This window comes from Malaya genurostris, chromosome 3 (assembly GCF_030247185.1).
Source record: "Malaya genurostris strain Urasoe2022 chromosome 3, Malgen_1.1, whole genome shotgun sequence".
In the NCBI taxonomy this organism is placed as follows: domain Eukaryota; kingdom Metazoa; phylum Arthropoda; class Insecta; order Diptera; family Culicidae; genus Malaya; species Malaya genurostris.
The window spans coordinates 276,092,674-276,118,159 of NC_080572.1; the positions used below are offsets into that span (position 1 = coordinate 276,092,674).

The window sequence follows — 25,486 nt, forward strand, 5'->3', positions numbered from 1 at the left end:
GTTTTCGTCGGTTTTCGATATCGATGGCCTACCGCTTCTCTCATCATCATTCACAGACTCACGGCAACTTCTGAAACGTACATGGCACTGTTAAACGACTGTTTTTTTTAGAGTATCGTTGCCGAAGCACTCTTCTAAAATTTGCAATGTCGTCGCCACATTGAAACCGTCCAGGTATCAAGCTGGAAATTTGATAGAATAACAATGACAGATGTGGCAACCTAAGAACAAAATCTAATCGGATGCCTGAGAGCGTCCCACAGTGATGATTCTGGTGGGAACTTTTTGAGCATGTAATTGAACAATCGAGTTCGGAAACAAGAGCCACTGTACCGATCAGTAGCACTCCTTTTAGGAAGTTCTTTTGCTAGCGGAACAAACGAGAAGATCGACCTTCTGTCACGAGACTTGTATTTCAACTGTCAAATTAATTCAGAAATCCTCAAATTACGCATTATTTCTTCCGATATCTAAACACTTCGAAAAAACACTATGATTTTACATCTTCTTAGATGCACACAAATGGAGTCATCTCTAAAATTCATTTTTTTGGAATGCAAGAATAGTAAAATCACGCACTGTTTTCCGATAACGCTCTATAAACCTGTCAACATTTCACGCTCACTGATCATTCAGAACAGTAATTTCAAAGCAGATGTTTTATCTTTCGTTTGGTGTTGATACCAATACTTCTGAAATCATTCTTTAAAGTGGATGTTGACAGAAGGCTCATTGGCCATCATCCGTGAAATATTGTTATGTAGTCTCCATAATTGTTTTTGGTATGTCCAGCTATAAAATAAATCGCCACCGATCACTCATGTATGGAAACCTGCACACAAAAAATATTAGAATTTTACAAGTGAAAGCCTAACTTAATGTTTCATGAGACTGAATTTCACTGGTCCCGACTGTATTTTCTATTCGGTTAGCAAGTGCGACTGCATTAATTTATATGCACCACTTACCAGCCAAGCAGATGTATGCTTCTGTGGCTCAGTCGATTAACGGACGTACTTTGTGATCCAATGATTATCGGTTCAAGTCTCGAAGATTGCTGTTAGAATTTGTTTTGTTACAAAGATTTTCATATCAAGGAATTTTCTAAATCACACACACAATTTTGAGAATTCCGAATCTCGACGAATTCTAAAATTTCGATTTCGGAAATTTCTGGTTTTCTCGATGATGACTGAAGCTATTTTGCCGAACTTAGATTCAAATAAAAAGTCTTGTGGTCTCCTACGGAATTCCTGAATTTCATTCGGAGCTGATCGTCATTAAAGGGGGCGAAACAGAACACGTAAAAAAATTCTAAACTAGCCTCAAAACTACTTCAATCGGTAGTCATTGTCAGTAAACGGCCAAACGAACTAATTTCGGCTTTCCTGGTTCCTGGTTTTCGATTAACGACCGGAGAGTATATACTCAAAAATGGATCTCACTCACTTTGTTCGAACCGATATAGATTTAACCGGCTCCGTTCACACCCGTTACTTAGAATTCCCGCAGTAAAGCGACTGTTCCTTATCTATCTAGTTGTATAGCAAGGGTAATTTTATAAGGAAATGCTAAACAACTAAATTGTAATGTAATTTAGTTTAATCTAAGCCTTAAATTGTACCATTTGTATATTGTCAATCTGTTGGTATAAAAGATGAGGAGGGTTTATGCCTTTTGGAGAAAGAGATTAACTGTTTCATTCTCTAGTTTATGCACAAACTTTTATGTTTATCAAAAATCAAACAAAATTGTTTGAAGAATACCACACATTCATAAATGAAAATATGAGAAATATAAGAATGGCATCATTACTCCACTAGATGGATTAAAACAGGTTTTTCTAAACATCGTGAGATTTGTTGTGCTAATTTCGGAATTCTACTTTTTCTGAATTGTAAAATAAGTTTATTGTGAGTATTAATATATGATAGATTTCCAAGTGGAATTTACTAATAGAAAAATCAATTCAGAAATAATTATAACTTTGTGAAATTTAAATTTTAGTATTCTTCTCTTTTCCTAATTGATGTCGTTTACGATAACGTAAAATTTAAGATATATGTGATTACTATTGATTGCTAATAAAACATAAAATAAAATATCTAAGAAATTTGAAAATCTATGAATTTTCACTTAGTTTCTTAAAATCTTTTCGAAACTAAATCAAGCAATATATAAGAATCAAAATCAGTAAGTGGATATCAATGATTAGATCTTTTGTCCAAAACAAAAATTTAATTCTTTTTAGAGTTTTGGTATATTTACAAAAAATTGAGAGAGTTTCAGTGAAACCAAAATTTTTTATTTTTTGTGTAAATTGGGGTCAAAATCGATTTCTAACAAAAAAAAACCTGTTTTAATCCACCTAGTGGTGTAATGATGCCTTTCTCATATTGCTTATATTTTCAAAAATATAACCAGAAGATTTTGTGAAGAATTTTTTTTTCAATCTTGAATAAAGTAAGTAACTTTCTTTGGGTATAAACTAACATAACCTTTTCAAATTCTAAACAGTTATGTCAAGTTGATAAGAATTTTTCTTTATTTTGCATCGTCGCACTAAATGATTAAACACTCTTTACCCTATGGTTCTGGAACCGGAAATCGGACCCGGAAGAAATTAAACAGCAACCTATGAGACTATGGGAACTTTTATTTGAGTCTGTTTGTGGAAATCGATCAAATCTCTAATCGATCTAAGAAAATAGAGTGAGCCTCGTATTCAACTTTTTGACCACTACTTCTGGTACTTTTGGAATCAGAAACATGGAACCAGTATAGCCAAAGTCGGTTCGTTTAGTAAGTAACTAATATAGTCTACGAATTGAATCAGTCTTAACCCAAATCTAGAAGAATTTTACCTTTCTTGGCTCTAAATGACGATGTGAAATTCAATAGCAACCTACAGGACAACAAGATTTTTTTTATGAGTGACATTATTTGACACATACTCACACACAGACACATACATTGCTCAGTTCGATAAACTGTGTCGAATTGTATAGAACATATTGTATAAACTTTCTATATGAGAATGCCAATAAGTGCACTTTTATTGAAAAACATCTTTATCATGATCTTGTAATAACACTAACAAGTAGGTACAAATTGAATAAAAGGATTAGAAATTTACATATTTTTCTCCTGAAAAATATAAATTTTATTGTGGCAACACTGCCCGCTATACGAAATTGAACAACGCACGCTGTGAATGGAGCAAAGCCGCACGTACCGTCGCGAACCAGTTTTGCATCGTCATTTTTTTCGATTATAGAGGTTTTAACATTGTTGTCAATTACCTCATTGGGCCAGAAAAGTTTTCTGACCCTATGTGCGCGGGATTGGGAATCGAACCCAGGTGGGTAGCGTGAAAGGCATCGACTTACCCATTACGCTATACCCGTTCCCCTGCATCGTCATTTAGAATTTGAATGTTATGACACGCCTCGCCCTATAACTTCGGAACAGGAAGTCGGATCAGGATGAAATTGCTCAGTGTGTTTAAAGACAATGAGAGCCTTAATTTGAATAATGTTTTTGGGGATTTGCTTCACTATTATCGGTGCTTTCGGAAGCGGAAACCGGGGACTAGTAGTTTCAAAGTAGTTTTATAAATTCACTAACTAATAAGATCCGTCAACTAGATCAATTCAGCAGTAAGTTTTATTAAAATGTGCTCCTCGTTTCGCCATCGCTAGTGAAAAAATACTTATGAAATTGAAAATTTTCACTAATCGCTCTGTAATACCGGAACCGGAAGTCGGATTTGGATCAACGTTTCGGAGACTTCCTTAAGAATTTCAAGACCTTTTATTTGCTTCTTAGTTTGTGCAAATTGGTCATAACATTTCCGAGAAAATTGATTGCATATTTTTTCATTAATTTTCACATATTTCCTTGTAATTCCGGAACCGGAAGTCGGATCCAAATGAAACTCAGGAAAATTGTATAAGGTCATAAAACTTCTTATTTGAATCTAAGTTTGTTAAAATCGGTTGAGCCATCTTTGAGAAACGTGTGTCACTATTTTTTTCCTTATTTTGGTGCATATCACCCCGTAATTCCGGAACCGGAAATCGGATCCATATGGAACTCAGAAACTTTGTATGGGACCAAGACCTTTCATTTGAATCCAAGTTTGTGAAAATCGGTTCAGCCATCTCTGAGAAAATTGAGTGACATTATTTGTCACACACACATACACACAGAGACATTTTGTAATCTCGACGAACTGAGTCGAATGGTATATGACACTCGGCCCTCCGGGCCTCGGTTCAAAAGTCGGGTTTCACAGTGATTGCATAACCTTTCTATATGAGAAAGGCAAAAATAAAAAAAAAAGTTATAAAATTTATAAGTTTTGACTTGATTCTGTTTGGTAAAATTTTTCAAATAATAGAGATTCTCTGATTTGTACCAAATTTCTTAAGATTCTAATGTTGTTCATCAATTGATTATTATTATTGTTGCTAATAGTTCAAATATTTTGGAGCAGGAAAATGTACATGTCATTGCCAGTGGTGGTAAAGCATCGATTCCGAACAAGCAAAACGTGTTCGCTCCGAACCAAAAAGCGAACCACCATCGCGAGTATAAATTTGCCGATACCATCGTTCGAGCAAGCATCGCCGAACCAAGAAGCGATGCTGATGGTGAAAGAACCGATGCTTTAGTTTGTGAGCCTATCGTTACTAGTATGTTCATGAACATCCGATTCGAGTACTATAGGCTGTTGCTTCGGATGAACCGAACTTTGTCAGCTGCGGCTGGACGTTTCAGTGTTTGGGTAGCTTAGCAGTGTATGGTAATTTTGTACATTCCCAGAGAGCGTAGGGTGGTTCAATATGATAAATTGAAAATGTTTTAATATTTGCAAATTCGATATTGAAAAAATTGGTGAGTCAACAGCAATTAAAATGGAGTAATTTTGGGCATTTCCAACGAGCGTAGGGTGCCTGTATATGGAAAATAGATATTTTTTTGACTAATCTAATTTCGATGCTATATTGATTGGTGAATCAATAGTAGTTCGAATTGGATAATTTTTTACATTTTCAGCGAGCGTAGGGTAGCGCAGTATGAAAATTTGTAAATATTTTGACTTTTACTAATATCATGTTTTATTAAATATTGAATTAAAAGCAATTAAAATTTAACAATTTTGGACATTTTCAGCGACCGTAGGGTGGTTCTATTTGAAAAATTTTAAAATTTTTTGACTAATGTCGATTCAACGTTTTATTAATTGGTGAATCCATAGCAGTTCCAATAGGATTTCCAATTTTCAGCGAGCGTAGTGTGGTCCTATTTGAAAAATGTTAGTATTTGAATTTGCAGATCCGATGGTTTATTGATTGGTGAATGAACTAAATTCGAATAGGATAATTTTGGACATTTTCAGTGGGCGTAGAGTGACTTAATATAAAAATATGGGAATATTTTACCTTTTTCTAATTCAATGTTTAATTGATAGCAATTGTAATATTAGAATTTTAAGCATTTTGTTCGGTGGTAACGCAGCTTCATATGAGAAATTGTGAACTATTTTGCCAATTCGGATGCTTTATTGATTAATATATAAATAGTAGTGGTGGTGAAACATCGGATTTAAACATGACAATCGTCGAAGGGTATGTGATTTTGACTGTAATTTTTAACGCGCTACTGCTTTGCTCATCAACTGAAATAGAATTTAGTTTTGATGCTGTAGGTTGCAGCTTTTGCATATTTTTGCTAGGAAAATATTTCTAATCAAATATGTACAAAGCATTGGTGTTCGGTTCCCGCTTTACCACTGGCATGGAATTGTAAATAATTTAAAAAAATACAATTTTCTATATTAAGCCATCCAGCGCTCGCTGAGAATATCCATAATTAATAAACGTCGCTCGCTCCCGAAAAAACGTCCAAAATCATCCAATTCTACCTACTACTGATTCGCTCATCAAGTGAACATTAAAATAGCAAAAATCAAAATATTTTCAAATTTTTATATTAAACCCCCCTACGATCGCTGAAAATGTTCAATATCATCTTATTTGAACTGCTATTGATTCATCAATCAATAGAGCATCGAATTGACATTAGTTAAACACTTTATAATTATACAGGTAGAACCATCCTATGGTCCCTGAATATGTAAAAAATGAGCAATTTGTAATTGTTATTAATTAACTATTAAATGAAACATTTTTATCAGCAAAAGTCAAAATATTTACAAGTTTTCATATTGCGCCATCCTACACTCACCGAAAATGCCCAAAATTATTCAATTCGACCTGCTATTGATACAACAACCAACAAATCATCGAATTGGTATTAGTCAGAAATTTTACAATTTTTCGAATAGAAAAACCCTACGGTGGCAGAGAATATCCAAAGATTTTTTAACTGTTTAATAAATCATCGAATTAGTAAAAAAAATCCGAATTTTTAAATTGCGCCAGCTCTCTGAAAATGTCTAAAATTATCCAAGTTGAACTGATATTGATTCAACAATCAATAGAACATCAAATTTACCTATGCTTGTTGAAAATACCTAAAATTACTCAATTTTTTTTTTGCTATTGACTCACCAGTTTATTAAACATCTAATTTGAAAGAGTAAAGAAAAACCTTTTTCATATTGAGCCACTCTACGTTTGCTGAAAACGTCCAAATTATAGTCAAAAAGTTTCAAATTTTTTGAACCACCTAGCTGTTCCAAATTATTCAATTCTTATTGTTATTGATTCGATAACCAAAAACCATAAAATTTGCAAAAGAACAAAAACTTACTATTTTCCATATCGAGCAACCCTAAGCACACTGATAATGTCCAAAATAATGCCATTTCAATTGCTTTTGATCGTTTTATCAATCGAGCAAAAGAATTTTTTTGTGCTGATCACGTGTGCATTGATAATTTCAAAACCAGGATGCGAGACTTGAAATCAACAAATGATCGTTTCGAACGCAGTTTACTCGGCCCTCGCCGATGGTCCGCCAACCGAACGGTTCGAAACAGATTGCTTCGTCGAACACCGAGCACAGAACACCTTCGCATTAACCGAGGGAATAGTTTTCGAACCTATCGCATGCTTACGCTCGGTGAACAGTTTTGAGTAAATTTGCAGAAGCATCGGCGTTCGGTTCGCAATTTACCACCACTGGTCATTGCTCTAATTTCTGATTTATATACAAGCAAGTGAAAAAAATATTCATATAAGGAGTGTATCGAAAATAAGCTATCCACAAAGTTTTCTTTCAAATTGTGATAAAAAGCGATATTTTATTCAAACTAAAAATTGATCCTTTATTGTTCGAGGTTAAACTTGAGCATAATGAAAACCGGATGAAATTTAAATTATTCCTTAACGAATTTTCGAACTTTTGATCGAACGCTCTTCATCAAGTTCCGGACAAGTGTTGCATCGCATTTTTTGGACGCTTGAGACCAATTTTTTTTGAACTCCTGCATGTTCCCAGCTACCTTACCAGTCTTCTTGAAGACCCTCTTCACGATTGCCCAGTAACGTTCGATGGGTCGAAGCTGAGGGCAATTTGGTGGATTGATATTTTTCTCAACGAAATTTATACCCTTTTCCGCAAGCCAATTGACAGTGGTTTTGACATAGTGAGCCGACGCTAAATCCGGCCAAAACAGTGGAGGTGTACTATACTTCTTATATAGAGGCAGTAATCTCTTCTGGAGACACAGTAAACAGAAAGTATCGTAGACCTGGAAGGGATTTTTAGTCCTCCTTTACATAAGTCTCATCGTCCATCAAAACGCATGCATTCGGACAAGGCAAAAGACGTGAATACAATTTCCGGGCTCTAGTTGTTGCTCGCTTCTTCCGTTCTACACTTTGTTTCGAGATGTTCTGCTTCTTGTAGGTCTTCAGGTGATTTCGCCTCTTGATACGCTGAATCAATCCGACACACGTTCCTGCTTTTTTGGCCAAACCACGTGTTGACATTGATTTGTTCTTCATGATTAGAGATACCACTTTCTGGTCCAGTTTCGGGTTGGTAGAACCGGGTTTTCTGCCTCTTCCTGGTAGCTCATCCAAAGAATAGTGTTCCCCAAACTTACTAATGATAGTTTGAACACTGGTATGATGAATTCCAAAGCGCTACGGCAATTTTGGCATAGTAACGCAGAATTTCAACCGCACAAACAAGTAAACAAACGAAAGCTGACGGCCAAACGCACAGCATGCTGTGATCTGAGCAAAAAAATCCATCACAAATACCTGCGTGCAACACAAATGTATGCGGATAGCTTATTTTCGATACACTCCTAATATTTATAAGTTCACCGATTTTTTAAGATTTTCTTTTGATAGTTCGAAAAAGATAGTTGGACAAAAATTGTAACTGGTATCACTAGTAATCGAATGATGTGTAAAAATATATAGGTTTTGATTTGGAGATATTTTCGATTATTGTGAAAAGTCTCATCTTTTCTGAGGTCACCTACAGTACTACTTTGGGTAGACAACTCTATTTTTCGTTTGTTTTAGTGAATTTTATTTCTGGAAGTAGTACCTATCCAATATGGTGAAAATCGGTTGACTAACAACAAAATTATGTCCCAAAACAAAGCTTTTGAATCAATCTACGAGTCTCACAAAATTCGAGGTTGTAAAATTTATTGAGGTTCGTTGAAAAACAGCAATAGTGGAGAGTTATGACAGATCGAAGTTACCGTTCCAACTTTTTTTAGGCTTGGTATTTGGAGTGCTAGTATTCATTTCGATCTGCACTGCATCGTATGAATTCAAACTTGCATTATTTATGAAGTTTGACTTGAGACCAGAGCTGCATATTGTCAGTCATGTCAAATGACCTTGACAGACTGACTAAAATCATCGTCAACTGTAATCGGTACGGTCAAAGTGTCTGTCAAATGAGATACTCGATAGTTCTATGACCAAGTAGAAGTATACTCAGTCAAAGACAGACGACTTTTTTTGTTTTCTCTCTCATTCTCCTATTCCCTGTTGAAGTAAAAAATGCCATGAGAGTGCTTCAGTTAGAATTTATTCAAATTTAACTCGATTTGTAAAAGAAAACATGATATAAATTCCTAATTCCTAACTGTTTATTATTCTAAATGTGTTTTACCGTTCAACTAACATCTAATGTCTGACATGTCAATTCCATTCCCAATGTCGCAGATGAAAATCAGCAAGGATGACATGTGGATCCGCACGTACGGCCGACTGTACCAGAAGCTGTGCTCGACGACGTGCGAAATACCGATCGGAATTTACCGCACACAGGAAACCAGCGGTTCGGAAGCGTCACATGTGAGTAGTTCACCCATCAACGAAAAATGGCGTCCGTTCGGATCGTTCGGCATTAAGCATTGTGTGCGGTTGCGACCAACGGTGAGTCCCTGTTCCGTTTTTCACAGTGTTCCACCGATATGTTCCTTTTTGGTTTCTATTTTTATTTTTATTATTCTTTGCCAAACAGCCAAACCGCTGTTACTCTCACGTTATTACGGTTTTTTCGATTACTATATTTGAAAAAAAAAATCAAACAATTTCATCTCTTTCAAGCCTTTCTATTTTTCCCTTCGAGATAGTTTCAACTTATTACCGGTTCTGTTCGTAACTCTCTCTCTCTCTCTGTTTCTACTACTTTACTCTTTCGAGACATTTATTTCCATCCTGCAAACTCCAGGTCAAGCTTCCTCGATTCATTATTTTTCGAGTCACGCTCAATTTCGTCATATGCTTTTCATCAATCAACGATCGACACGCTTAACAGACTCAGTTGAGAGAAAGTCACGGTCAATCATTAACCAACCACATTCATTCAAATGATTATGCTGCCAAATTGATACTTGCAAAAAAAAACTGTACATAATGGAAGACTCGAAATCGATATCCGTCGAGTAAACAGCAAACAAACAGATTGAAAACAAACAAACAAACAAAAAATACTATTTAGTCGCTATTTGAAATTCTCTCGCTAGTTCCTGTCCGCTCTCACTGTAGTTGTGCGCCATCAGAAGAAAACTCCAGCCAAAAACAAAACAAAAAAAGTAGTGTTGCCAATTTTTTTCCTCGTAAACAGATTAACTTGCCTGATGCCAGTTTTTGTTTGCTTTTCTATCTACCTCCCGTTTTTTTCACTACAAGTTCATATTGCTGAAAGAATCTCATGTTTCTGTCTTTCATACGCTACAGTTCGATTTAGGCGGAATTGGTTGAATTTAATAATAACAATAATATTAAAACAGTTAGCGCCTAGAATAGAGGATCTTCTTTATTTGTTGTTACTTTCTTCGTTCGGAACAAAAATCGAACAATTTTTTATCGGAAGTTTGCGATGCTTTGTTTGACCCCCCTCCCATTCTCCCGTTTTTTAGCTATCAATTCCAACTGTCTAGTCTACGATGTTTCTCCGCTATCCTTTCTTCCATTAATTAAGACAGCCTCCACTTCCGTTCTTGTTCTTGTGTGGATCAGTTGTTTCTTTTTTTTCTAATTCTTTCGTTTTAATGAAAGTTTGATAAGTATTTGCGAAGCAAAGAACAAGCATATCAAGCTCATCACGGACGAGTTATTTGATCGCACACGCACACAGTGAGTCTTTTCCCTTACGATTTAACAACCAAAAAAAAAAACAAGTATTCCACTTAGCAGTGAGACAAAGTTTAAATAGTTCGTTCTCTGGTTGTAACACCTTTGTTTCGTTAATTTTCCAGTAGTAACCTGCTTTCCCCGTGGGCAGTATTGAAGTATTTGTTCTCCTTCCCTAAGAAGAGCACATCCAGTTTTCAGTTCCTTGTTTTACGTTTACTTTTTTTTGTTGTTGTTGTTGTTTGTTCTGAAACTCTAACAGGCGAAGGTCAGACGAAAACTGGCCCCGCTTCCCATGCATGTAAAGTCCAGTCCCCGAGGAAAACTGTTTTGAAGCTGGCTCCCGGTATAAAGAGAATTTTTGTAATAACTCGAAAAAAAGCTTTAGCAACATGTAGCAAAGATAGTAGTAGGCCATGATCATGTAGTGGTAGAAAAACACAGACACATTTACGCCATTTCACTGCATCGAAACAACATCCGGGCGTTGTGCGACGTCTCTTTTTTTGCCTGTGGTGTCTTGGAGCATAGAATCCGTAGAAGTTTAAGGTTTTTCATTCGAGCAAGAAAGGTGCTTAGTTGTTGCTTTAGCTTGGTTGAACACTTTTTTCGTTGTGTTAATTTGTATGCTCCAGTGCACGTTCGTTTGTTTTTGTTTTTTTCTTCTTTTTTTTTTGGTGAACAGTTTTCAGCTAACCCGAACAAAAATTCATCGTTTCCCGAGTAAAAAAGAAATCAATCAATCAAAATAGTTTGAACAACGGTACAAATCACTCTGCCCTCCACCACCATCCATTAGATTTGTTTCCGTTCTTACTTGTTATGTTTCACCTTTTTTACTAAGCATAAGATCGATCTGTTAACATCTAACAACAAACTAATTTTGATTCATCTCACCACGAAATTTAAATCGCTCGCTTGAACTCGCATGTCTCGTTTACTCGTTCCATTCGTTACCAACCAAACAAAAAAAAATCAAAACAAAATCTGTCAAACACACATCCAACCAAAAACCCAAAGTACGAGGAAGAAGTGGTCACGACGACAGCCACCGCCAGCAGCACCTCCGCTTCCGGCGTCCCGATCAAGGGCGTCGCGGAAGCCAATCTCCGTGGGGTCACCTATCGGCCGCCACCGTCGACGATACGCAAGTCGTCGTCCTGTCTCGGAGGGTGTACCGGCCGCCGGGGATCGAGCGTAAGTGTCAGTTTACTGTTTACTGGTTCCCTTCCCCGATCCCGAGATCCACTGTCACGTGAGTGACAATATGAAACAAACCAAAAAGAAAAAAAACTAAATGCGAACACACACACACAACAATAATTTGGCTATCGTCCGAACCACCACCACCACCAAAAAAATATACACCATCACTACTATCCCTTCACCACCACCACTTCCCCGTAAAATGTTAAATAAATCAATTAAAACCAATTCACTGCAGCTGATCACCAATTGCCAGGACACGTGTGTTGATGTATTATTAGAAAATATGATTTTTCTCCTGCCTATTCTGCTACCCGGGAAAGAACGAGTGGATTGCAATCCACCGAAGCCACGAAAAGGTTCACGGAAATGTAATGACTTCCTGTTGGGGGAAAGTTCTGGTACTGCGATAAATTGTTTTTAGATCCCGTCACGGAATGACCGAATTTAGCTTTTAGAATATTGTTATTAAAATCAGAAAATTTGTTTCTATTTATCTATCACCATCATTGCTGAAAGACAGCAGAGCAATTCCAGGAATGAGTAGACGAAAAAGGTGACCGAATCAGAATCGACCTTCTCCGTTTTTAATGAAATTTTGCACATGGCTTCAGTATGGCCAACCATAAGTTTTGAACCGATGCACAGTGGTTCGAATAAAAAAAAACATGGACATAAATCAGTAGCTGCCAAACCGTTCTTTTAATGCATATAGTTGCTTTTAAGAAATTATTTACAAATATACACCGCGCAATTTTATTCTATCCCTAATTGTTCATGGCCTACTTTGACAAAAAATATAACCATAACTTTTTTCTGAAAAGATAGAAAATTTTTTCTTCGACAAACTTTTAGAAATAATTAAAATTATTTACTTTGTCAAATATACCAAAAGTGTAGGTCGCACCGTTTCGGATATACAATGCGTTTTTGTGGCAACCCCTTAAAATTAATTTTTTATTCATAACTTGTTTCAAGTTATTCTTTATGCATACTCTGTTTGGAATAATTGAAGAAAATAAAAAGTCCCATATTTTTGTTGAAGGTAGTGCATAGGTTTGTTGTTTCCTGGCAAAGTTATACAACATTTTACCTTTTTTACCTATGATAAAACCTTACACCGAAGCGTAATATGCAACTTTATGCAGCTGATTTTTAAAAAATATATAGGAAAGGATATGCATAATACCATAAAAAAATTCTAAGTGGAACTCGATGGAACTCGATTAGTTTTAGTTATTGAATTATGACAACCCCCTTAAAACTAGTTTTCATAACTTGTTTCAAGTTATTTTTTTTACATATTTTGTTTGGAATAATTGTAGAAAATATAAAATCCCATGATTTTGTAGAAGGCAATGCATAGGTTTATTCTTTTCTGAAAATGTTATACATCATTTTACCTATTTTTACCTAGGAAACCTTGTACCGAAGCGAAATATGCAACTTAATGCAGCAAACTTTTACAACCCTTATAGGAAAATATATTCCTAATCAAATTTATTTTCCAATGAGAATATCCTGAGTACTATTCGTGTGACTCATTTGCACTATGGCCATGCTGAAACCATGAATGGTTAAGAAACGGAGGGCATATATCTCTTCGCTCACTTTTGCAGTGAGCGAAGAGATGGGCAATTCCCTCCTGAGCTATTCCAGTGAATCGAATCTTTAAAGTGAGCTGATAGCTCACAGCTCTTTTTAAAAGAACCGCAGCTCACCAGTTCACCGCACTGGTAAACAGGGAAGCCAGGTTCACATATTAATCTGTGTTCCACAGATTTTCAACCTTTTGCACAGATTTAAAAAATGGCATAGATTTTCACAGATTTCTGAAAATGGTCGCAGATTTACACAGATTCTGAAATCGATCACAAATAATTGAAATTGATCACAGTTTGCACCAAAAATTACAGAGCGGTAGGAAATAGTGAGACCTTATTTTTACTTACCAAAATGATTCCGATTAGTTATTATGGAAACGGGGAAACGTGCACTGATTTTGCACAGACAGGATTTTGGCTTGATCACAGATTTTTTTAAAAATGATCTCGCATCCCTACTGGTAAGGTGGAAACAAGCTACAATCTGAACGGCTTTTCGGCTCTTTAAGAGCGAGCTATAAATGAGAAGAAATGTGAGCTTTTGTTCGTTTTTCCAAATGTGTATTTATCCTTCTTTAACAGATTGAATGAGCCGTCGTCAATAAGAAATATTACCTCTCACTCAGTAGGCTAAGGTACATTCAGGGATGCCACTTTTGCAGATATTTTCAAATATGACATAATAATGTTTCTCTAACAAGTTAGTTCGCATAGCATTGTTCTTTGTGCATCAATGATTTCGATCATGCATATGAAACAAAAACGGCGCAAAAAAACGGTACTCAAAACAAACCTTCAGTTCAATTTAAATGATGAGCTGATACATTGAATCGATTCCCTTTAGTGAGCTGATCGGTTCGGAGCTACTCACCGGTATGAGCTGCTTCGCACATCTCTAAGTGAGCGTCGCACGATCAACATATCGTCTTAAAAAACGTGTTGCTCTGCAATAACTCAATTTATTTACACGTTCAAAAATGAAATCTCTTCGTGAAGGTTTGTACTTTTGCAATACTTTTTCATATTTTGACTGGAAAACATTTTTCCTTTTTTGCCTTTCTCATATAGAAAGGTTATGCAATCACTGTGAAAACCGACTTTTGAACCGAGGCCCGGAGGGCCGAGTGCCATATACCATTCGACTTAGTTCGTCGATTACGCAAAATGTCTGTGTGTGTGTGTGTATGTGCGTATGTGTGTATGTAACGTTTTTTTGCACTAACTTTTCTCGGAGATGGCTGAACCGATTTTCACAAACTTAGATTCAAATGAAAGGTCTTGTGATCCCATATAAAATTCCTGAATATCATTTGGATCCGACTTCCGGTTCCACTTAGATTTTTTATAATATTGTTAATTGTTAATTGTCAAAAAGTAAACAAAATAAAAATCTCAACAATTTGCTTATGTTGCGCGTGCAAGCACAAGTATGTTTATGGGTATTTACGCGCACTTTGTAGTAGATATTTAGGTAATAGAGGTAGATTCTACGTAGATAAATAAAAAAAATTGTTTTTAAAATAAAGTGAATATATCTAAAAAAAAAAATTTTTTCACTATTCAGATCTTCAGCAAAAATACTTCAAATGTTTTTTCTTCAAAATGAGATAGAAAAAATAACTTTTCGTGAAAAAAAAATTTTTTATTCGAAATTGGTGCTACCCCCTTAACAAAAATTAAGGTGCCATTTTAAAAAGAAGCGTAATATAATCTTGTAAAACTTCTTCGAAGACACGTTAGCTCTTAAAAATCAGTGAAAGTCAGTACAGACTTTGACCGTCTTTTGACCATCCGATTCACGACTGGTTTTTAAAAAGGGCGTATGTATTTTTGCATTTCACAAAAATTGCTTTTTTTCAAATCGTTGTAACTCGGAAACCGTTAATTGTACAAAAATAGCGTTCAGGAAGAAGTTGTAGGGAATCGATTGGGCACTCTAAAAAAATATACACTGAAAAAAAAATTTGATTTTTTTTCAATAATTACAAAATAACCCGAAAAAGTTAAATTAAAAAAAATCAGGGTTTTTTTTGATAATTTTTATTTTGAAGCTATTATTAAAACCTACAGATTGATGGCTATCCCATCCGTGCCTTTTGAAAACTGAAGAAGTTACAATTACAATTTACAGATATATTCGAAATTTCAAGTTCTCGTTGAAAGATAATTATTTAAACAGTAGAATATTACTCTACAGGTTAAAGGCAATAAATTTGTTCATGATATCCTTTCGAACTGTTGAATGGTTTCGGCTGCCGAGCCATGTTTCCTGCCATGATTCATGTCTTTTGGGACAAAAGTGACATTTTTGGTAGTATACTATTCTACCGTTGATTTCGAGTAGTGGCAAGAAGCAAGATCTTGCCAGAATACAACAGGATCCTTGTGGCTTCAAATCATGGGTAGAAGTCGTTTTTGTAAACATTCCTTGATGTATATTTCGCTGTTCATTGAAGCACGAAGAACATTTGACTTCGAAGTGCCCACTTTTTTGGCCAAATCCCGAACTGAAACCTCCTTCTTTTGCTCGAACGCCTTCGGACCATTTTTTCGACCCGTTTTCGGTTTATCCACAAAGGTGTTATCCTCACCGAACTTCCTGATTGCATTTCGCACAACTTTTTCACTTACTCCTTCCATTTTTTTTTCTCAGTGACAGTCCGCGTTCTGTGCACCATTTGTACACAATTCTTCGACGTTGTTCTGCTGAAAGTCCACGCATTTCGAAACCAACTAATGAAAACGAATAAACAACTGCACAAGTGGTTAGAGAAGAGTGTAAACAACTGGCTTATTGAGATGGATACGTAATTCACTCAAGTATAAGAGTTTCAAATGCGGGATGATGTACCTATTGAATCTTCATCCTACGAGACAGGACCTCATAAGATGGAAGATACAGTTGGGATTTCACCCGACGTTGATAATTCGGATACTGGAAAGTTGACTAGTTGGCTAGAGCTGGTACCACGAATGAAAGATCTAGCTTTATCACGAAGTTCTAGAGCTCACATCCGAACATGCCAGCGAGTGGCGCAGCTTGCAAACTTGCTCTCAAACAATTGTATTTTTACCAGATTTAAGTCTGAGCTGTCAATTGCAATTTTCAAAGCATCATGGCACGATTCTGGTCAGAGCTCTGACTGGTCATTACAAACTCAACCATCACAAGGCTTCTATTCAGGGTGCTAAGTATTATTTTTGTGATTTGTGGAAGTGCGATTGCCTACTTCACAGCATCTGATATGTAACTGTCCCGCAATGATGCAACTACGTATCCGGGTTTTTGGTTCTCCAGACATGGTGTAATCTGCGAATGGTGAGCTAAAATTGAAGGATATTCTATCGTTCCTCAACCAATATGATAAGGAGCAATAGTCAAAGGAGTTCATCGTTCTTCCTGGAGTGAATAGATCGATTCTGTTTCTACCCTAAAAAGTTCCAACAGATTGTTTGGCATTCCTTATGGAGTGCCGAATTTTTTTCCGCTCATGCCTTATGATCAAAAAAGAACCGGAATTTTCATTTTAAAATTCCCGCGCTTGTCCAATCGGTGAACTTTTATTCTCTAAACGTTGGCAACACTTTTATACACAATCTGTCAAATTTTGACGCATATCGTACGATTAGTTTTTGTTTGGCGTCTATACAAAGAAGTTGAAAAATTTTCGTGTGGCGATTTTTATAATGGATGAAAATTTAGAACAACGTGCGTGCATCAAATTTTGTGTTGCAAATGGATTAAAGTGTTCCGAAACGTTGAAAATGTTAAAAAAGGCCTTTGGTGAATCGCCAAAAAAGTTGAATTATATTCAAAAACAGCGTCGTGTTGATGTGGCCAAAGAGATGATTTCCAACGCAGATAGTGACCCCACATTCATCGAATGCATCATAACTGGTGATGAAGTGTGGATCTATGAATATGACGTCGAAACCGCACAACAATCGACCGAATGGCGCTTCGAAGGCACGCACGTTGTTCTAAATTTTCATCCATTATAAAAATCGCCACACGATAATTTTTCAACTTCTTTGTATAGACGCCAAACAAAAACTAATCGTACGATATGCGTCAAAATTTGACAGAATGTGTATAAAAGGGGTTGCCAACGTTTAGAGAATAAAAGTTTACCGATTGGACAAGCGCGGGAATTTTAAAATGAAAATTCCGGTTCTTTTTTGATCATAAGGTACATATTGCGAATCGTTCTGCATTCTTCCGAGTCACTTTTGTAAAATCTCTGAATCCTCTCAGAAAATCTTATTAAGTGTGCCGTTTTCCCCTCTCACACACTTCACATTTCCCTTCCATGTTCCTTTTATCCTTTCCTTCCCATCAGGAAATTGATGCGAAGGCACGGCAAAGCACAAATCTCCAAACTACTAGGGAAACGTGTCACTTGAGCCAATTAGTTCTGATTCCTGATAGTGTCAATGATTTGCCACAAGGGTAGGGAGAGCTCAAAATTTATTTCCGAGCTAATATGTGATGTTTCTGGGTATGTAGTTTAATTTCTCCAAGTTTTCAAGTATTTCCGTCTTGGTAAATATGAAATTAAAAAAAAAATGAAACGAAAGAATGGCAGTGATATTATCTGAAATCAGTCTCGATCACTTATTCTTTATTATTAGAAAAGCGCTTTTGAAAAAAAAATTACCTGAATGACATAATGGCACATTCAAAATGCACCGAACATCCAACACATTCACACTGCACAACATTACACTTCCACAATTCCCAAGCCACAGAGAACAGACTTCTGCTGTCGAACTAAAAACCAATTTGGATAACGGCCAATAAGCCACCTGTATTCATTCACTGTTTGTTTTTACGTTTCGTCTTCGACTCATCAGTGCGTTAGCAGGTCATATAGAACAGCTAACGAAACTCGGCAGTTCAATACAAAGCGCTAAGCAGGCATGACACTTTCTGTTATATCACTAAAATACAATTTCTAAACAGACATTTTGGATGAAACAAAGACGAGAATTACTTACAAAATTGTTGTTGACAGTTGACTTATTGGTCCTGAACATCGTCAGTATATGTAAGTGGTTTTGGTTGCCAAACTTTATTGAAAACCGAAACAGACTGTGTCTGTTCTGTGTGGCCAATTCAATAAAAAAATGTAGAACGTAAAAAAACACGCTACAATATTTACAAACCACCCAAACAATAACAGACATCACTCAGATTTTGCAAGCCTTGCCAAGGGTAAGTATGTGCACTAATAATATTACCTACACACTAACTGAGTTGCCGTTTGGCTGTGATTGCGAATGCCTCCCTATCCCTGTTTTTTTTTAATTTTCGTCCTCGAGAGGTTCGGTTCCTGGCACAGCAAATGCATTGAAAACGAAAACACAAAACGTACGTACCAAAAACCAAAAACTCTCATTAAGGTGGCTGCTTTAAATTCAAATTTTAATATAGTCAAAAATATCTTTTCTTAATTTGATATCGAAAAAAAAACTGCAAGTTTCTCGCTAGTACTTTCCAGCTAAATCTTGCTGTCATGAATCTGCTCTGTAGAAAAATAGTTAGTGCCGAAATTTATTATCCTGTTCAACATTCATTGGGATCAAACTGTTGAAATGCTGTTAGTTTTTCATACAATCTCATCCGTGAAATCCGACAAATTCATCAACAGATTGACAACCAGTTTTTTTACACACTTTCGGAAAGTTTTTCCTGCAGCATATTCCATCCAAGGATTCACAATGTCATGCCATCATATCAACTAACATTCCGTTCCGGTCACTTTTTTGAAACTAGAGAAAATCCGATTTGGAATGACTCAACCATTTTGTTTTTTTTTTCCTGTGCTTCCTTCATACAAGCTTTCACTAATCGAAGTAGGCCAAGCAAAATTAGCAAAATTGGTTGACACGCGTAGACACTGCACAAATTCAACCGGTCTGTCCGCCAAAACCGCAGTTCGGACAGTCCTTTTATCTGCCAGTGTCTATTTTAGTGTATGAATGAATGCTAACACCTGTTTTTTTTGTTTTGTTTGTTTTTTGTTGGGTGTAGAGTTTCATTTTTTTTTTCTGTGCCGTTTCTGTGTCGCTACTTTAATTTGTGAAGAAACGAAAAAAAAAACGCAAACAGGAAACTGTTACTAACTACTTGTACAGCTAAACAAACACTAGATATTTAACTGCTCACCTTAAATGGCGCACCTTCCCCTATAAGCCTCCTCGGATTTTCGATAGCTCTAATTGCCCTTCCCCGACCGAAAATAATGCTCCCGGTAATCAAACCGAACTAATTGAATGATGTTTTTTTTCTTCTTTTTCCCCCCATTCATATTCTTCTGCTGTCAAAATGTGTCTGGTTATCGGGGTGTTTTGGGTTTTGTGTAATGAAACAATTTATTTCCCTTTTGCGGGTGACGTGGAAATCGTGATCCGCTTGAATGTGTTTGTTTGCGTGTAGTACTCGATCAATATGGCCGACGAAGCGCGCGACAATCACATGCAGCAGATCGAACGGGCGGAGATAGCGAACCTGGTCCGAAGTCGCATGGAGTCCCTGAACCTACCGAGCATTGACTATGATGACGTCAGTGAAAAGCGGAACAATCTGTCCTACGTGATTATCAATCCGTCATGCGACTTGAAGCTGGAGGAGGGCGATATTATGTAAGTTTCTTATGTTTTCATTTTCGCATGAAGAAATAATTTCGTTTTTTTTTCTCTCTTTTCCTAGATACCTCGTGCGCCCGTCACCATTCTCCGCCCAGAAAACGTTCGAACGGCACAATTCCCGTCGCAAATCAAACATATCATTCTGCTCCAATATCAATCTGGCAGCGGCGGCGGCCGGTTCCCGGCGTGGATCGGGCATCGGACTGAACACCATTGGTGGCCCTCAGCCGATGTCAGGTTACGTAACGCCACGGGCTCCCCCGTTGGTCACAACAAAATCGAATTCTTTGTCTCTTCCAGATAGTCCTAATGCAATGGGACAGATGCGGGGCAGGAGCAATTCCTTGCGGGTATGTTTTGGGAAATTTTTCATCGCACCATCGGATTTCGATGTATTGTTTTGTTCTCCTCCGTAGATCGACAGTGACATACTGCTGAGGAGATCGAACTCACTGCGACAGGGACTGCCGAACATTGGCAACACGGGCCGACGGAAATCATCGCTGGAGGAGATCGGAATCAGTCACTTCGCGACACTGATGCAGGCGACGAATCACAGCAACCCGATCAAGATTGCGCTCAACGGAAGCATTGGATTGGAGGTAAGTGGCGAGAAGTGACCTCGAACCGTATTCGAGCTAGTTATCTACATCGTAACAGTGTGGTAAAAATGATCAAAGTTCCTTAAAAAACCTGGAGTAGGTAATGAGCAATTCCAGGAATGAGTAGACGAAAAATTGACAAAATCAGAATCGACCTTCTCCGATTTGGATGAAACTTTGCACATGGCTTCAGTGCTGGCAAACCATAAGTTTTGAACCGATGGAGAGGTCAATCCGACTCACGACTGATTTTTAAAAAGGGCGTATGTATTTTTGCATTTCACAAAAATTGCCTTTTTCAAATCGTTGTTGTTAATTGTACAAAAATGGCGCTCAGGAAGTAGTTGTAGGGAATCGATTGGGTACTAAAATATATATTATTAAAAAATATATACACTGGAAAAAATTTCTGATTTTATTCTCAATAATTACAAAATAATCCGGAAAAGTTAAATAAAATAAAATCAGGGTTTCGATTTTTTTTGATAATTTTTATTTTAAAGCTGTTATTAAAACCTACAGATTGATGGCTATCCCATCCGTGCCTTTTGAAAAATGAAGAAGTTACAGCTGAAACAATTTACAGATATATTCGAAATTTCAAGTTCTCGTTGAAAGATAATCTTTTAAACAGTAGAATTTTATTCGACAGGTTAAAGGCAATAACAGTTCGGCTGAAAAGTTCGTATCGTTTAATAGAAACACACATTTTTTTGCCAAAATTCGCTTTTATTATTCAACATAATTGCCATCAGAGGCGATACAGCGATCATAGCGATCTTCCAACTTTTCGATACCATTTTTGTAGTACGATTTGTCCTTTGCCTCAAAATAGGCCTCAGTTTCAGCGATTACCTCTTCATTGCTTCTAAATTTTTTACTAGCGAGCATTCTCTTGAGGTCTGAGAACAGGAAAAAGTCACTGGGGGCCAAATCTGGAGAATACGGTGGATGAGGGAGCAATTCGAAGCCCAATTCGTTCAATTTCAGCCTGGTTTTCATCGACTTGTGACACGGTGCATTGTCTTGATAAAACAAAACTTTTTTCTTCTTCAAATGAGGCCGTTTTTTTGAAATTTCGTCCTTCAAACGCTCTAATAACACTATATAATAGTCACTGTTGATGGTTTTTCCCTTTGCAAGGTAGTCGATTAAAATTATACCATGGGAATCCCAAAATACAGACGCCATAACCTTACCGGCCGATTGTTGAGTCTTTCCACGCTTTGGGTTCGGTTCATCGCGTGCAGTCCACTCAGCTGACTGTCAATTGGACTCCGGAGTGAAGTGATGGAGCCATGTTTCGTCCATTGTTATATATCGACGAAAAAAATCGGTTTTATTTCGATATAACAGCTCCAAACACTGCTCAGAATCATCAATTCGTTGTTGTTTTTGATCGATTGTGAGCTCACGCGGCACCCATTTTGCACGGCACCCATTTTTTTTCTCATCCAAATATTCGTGAATAATATGTCCAACACGTTCCTTTGATATCTTTAGGGTGTCAGCTATCTCGATCAACTTCACTTTACGGTCATTAAAAATCATTTTGTGGATTTTTTTCACGTTTTCATCGGTAACAGCCTCTTTTGGACGTCCACTGCGTTCATCGTCTTCGGTGCTCATATGACCAGTACGAAATTTTGCAAACCACTTACGAATTGTTGCTTCGCCCGGTGCAGAGTCTGGATAACACTCATCAAGCCATTTTTTGGTATCGGCGGCACTTTTTTTTATCAAAAAGTAGTGTTTCATCAACACACGAAATTCCTTTTTTTCCATTTTTTTCACAATAACAAAAGTAGCTTCACTCAAAATGCAATATCTCACAAACTAATAACCAGACAGCTGTCAAATTTATACACGTATCTTTTGAAGGTTGGTACTAACTGAAAATTGTATTGATTTAATTCTAGTGGTGCCCTCTCATAGAAACGATACGAACTTTTCAGCCGATCTGTAAAATTTGTTCATGATATCCTTTCTTCCAAAAGTAGCTGTTCTTGAGATACTTGAATATTTAAGGGCTGAGGACAGTACCGTAAAGTGGTAGGTTTTTTACTTTTTTCCCGTTTCAAATTATATTTTCTTGGAAACGGTGCAGAATATAGGAAAAAACCCACCTGACAATGTCTTCGAAATTTAGTTGAGAATATTCTGTGAAATTTTCAGAATGATTCATTGAGTTTAGCGGTCGTGTTGTATTTTTTTCTGACTGAAGAACTGCTGAAAATTGGAACGCTCGGAAATACATACTTCTACTTGTTCATCGAATATCTCGGCTTTGAAGGCTTGCATCATAAATCTACCGTGACAAAGTCTAGATAATTTAGTTTAGATGCGATTAGTACATAACACATGGATCAATAAGTCCCGTGACTAAAGGAGAGATGGCGCTCGTAGTAAACCAGTTACCACGTCTTTCTAGAGTACTAACCTTTGCTTGAAACGGGTCAAAATTTTAAGTCGATCCGACCAGAAACAGCTGAGTTATCGAGGTTGGAGTAAAGTCGTTTTGTAGTTTGTTTGAAAAATGGAAAAAACCGAGTTTCGTGTTTTGATAAAACATTGTTTTTTAATGGGTAAAAACACCGTGCAAGCGAAACCATGGATTGAAAAATGTTATCCGGACTCTTGTCCATCAAAAGCAACGATTTATCGGTGGTTCGCCGAGTTTAAACGTGGTCGTACCGACACAAATGACGCGGAACGCTCGGGTAGACCTGTGGAAGCCGTTACACCGGAAAATGTGAGTGAAGTGACAAAAATTATAATGAAAGATCGTAAAGTGAAGCTCCGTGAGATTGCTGAGATGACACAGATATCATATGGAAGTGTATTTAGTATCCTTCATGAAAAATTGAGCATGGAAAAGGTTTTTTCCAAGTGGGTGCCGCGATTGCTTTCGATGGAACAAAAACAGCAACGAGTAGATGATTCAGGAAGCAGGCGAAATTGAACGATTAGGGCTTTGATCTGCTTCCCCACCCCCCATACTCGCCAGATTTAGCCCCCAGTGACTACTGGCTCTTTGCTGATCTTAAAAAAATGCTCCAGGGAAAAAGATTTGGCTCAAATGAGGAGGTCATCGCTGAAACTGAAGCTTATTTTGAAGCGAAAGATAAATTTTTTTATAAACATGGTATTGAAAAATTGGAAAAACGTTGAAACCATTGTATCACCCTAAAAGGTGATTATGTTGATGAATAAAAAAAAATTTTGCAAAAAAATGTTGTTTCCATTGTTAGTCTCGGGACTTATTGATCCATGTGTTAAAAACATATATGTTATCGCGATAAAAATAAAATCTTGTACTTTTCTGTGAAACAAAGTCAGTTTCAATGCATCCACCATTTTTTTCGCATTGGTTTCCTGATAGCGTTCTGAAAAAGGAGAAAGAAATAAAATTGGCTCGACAAGGCTGCCAAACACACAGACGTTTCATTGTATATAAACACATTTTTTGTTTCGCAATATTTTTTCATTGTTCATTGGAATCCATGTAATGTCCAACCCATACGATAGATTTATGTGATAAAATTTCTCATCAAAATAATAACATGTATGCTGGCATCCCGGTACAGTTTGCACATATACGAGAGAGTACAAGAGAAATACGATGCGCAAAGGGAATTGAGCGAGCCGCGTGGTCGATTTAAAACTCAACACGCGACCGTCTGTCCTCAAACCTTAATTATAACACCATCTATATATATATATAAAAATGCAGAGATCATTCTTTGTAATCGCATCACGTTAGAACGGATGGACGGATTTACATGATTCTGTTTTGTTTGATCAGTTTTCACCCCCACCGGGTTCGTACATCAAAAAAATTAGGAAAACTTGCCGGAAAAGTGGGAAAAATCCATAAAGTTGTTTTGTATGAAGAATGGAATTTTCCACTGAAAATGTCGCCAATGCACTATGGTCCGAAACGGGAAATTAGCGCACTGCGAAAAGTACACAAAGCTAATCATACTATTCTAGATTTGCACTAAACTGATGATTTTTACCTCCGATTTGCAATGGAAGAAATCTTAACAGTTCTTTAAAAAAACATTTAGAGCCATTAGAACGGCTGATTATGTGTAATGTTCCCCATCGTTGTCCACTTTTCGTTTTCTTTTTCTCCAATGCAAACGACCAGCACCTGGATGACGCAATTGCTCTTGTTTGAAACGAAACTCACACTGCGAACGTACATTAGCAGATATGCTCACAGAAGAACTAATTTTTGTTTTTCTGAGTTTAGGCTTTAGGAACGAACTCTTATATTCACCACTGACTGAAGCACCAGTTGAATAATGCCGGGTGGTGTTCCACTGTATTAAGGTAGATGGCAGCCTGCGAACTCGATGTAGGATGTTCATGGATTATCATAGACTGAAGCTTACAGATTCGGTTAATTTAGATGTTTGGTGTGTGGACTAACTTTTTCACTATTTCAAAAATGTTTACGTAATAAACGTGCTATTAATAACAATCTTACACCTTCTTCCATTCGTTACGTGAAAGAATTAGAGAAAATATTCAAACAAGGAGAAAGTTCTTGAGAAATCAAATCTGGAGTAATTTCGTTACACTTAAAAAAAATGCACCCTGGTGAGCGTAGTAAAAAAAAGACGTGGTCCTACGTCAAATGTGAGACCCACAAATTATATTCAACCAACGGACCCATGCCCGTTTCGTAGCGTAATAATATTAGATTAGATGTAGATAAATACAAACCACTTTTAATCAATTTTAATGATTAGGGGAGACCGGGGCGAAAATGGTCACTTTTGGTAACATGGTGCGGAAAGCAAAAATTTTCACTCGGAATATTATATACCTT

The 25,486-nt window shown here is 36.9% G+C and overlaps 1 protein-coding gene across 14 annotated transcripts in view; it reads left to right on the plus strand.

Annotated features, from left to right (window-relative positions):
- LOC131439036 (potassium channel subfamily T member 1) overlaps window positions 1-25,486 on the plus strand; it is a 440,000-nt gene that overhangs the window by 407,586 nt on the left and 6,928 nt on the right. For 6 of the 14 annotated variants that reach the window (XM_058609546.1, XM_058609541.1, XM_058609545.1 and 3 more), the window contains 6 exons: window positions 9,168-9,380; window positions 11,604-11,780; window positions 18,588-18,608; window positions 19,833-20,038; window positions 20,106-20,394; window positions 20,461-20,646. In XM_058609546.1, coding sequence (XP_058465529.1) covers window positions 9,168-9,380; window positions 11,604-11,780; window positions 18,588-18,608; window positions 19,833-20,038; window positions 20,106-20,394; window positions 20,461-20,646 — 1,092 coding nt within the window. Of the gene's footprint in view, window positions 1-9,167; window positions 9,381-10,508; window positions 10,587-11,603; window positions 11,781-18,587; window positions 18,609-19,832; window positions 20,039-20,105; window positions 20,395-20,460; window positions 20,647-25,486 lie in introns of those variants that run through there. The other 8 variants (XM_058609547.1, XM_058609552.1, XM_058609550.1 and 5 more) reach the window with 6 other exon arrangements.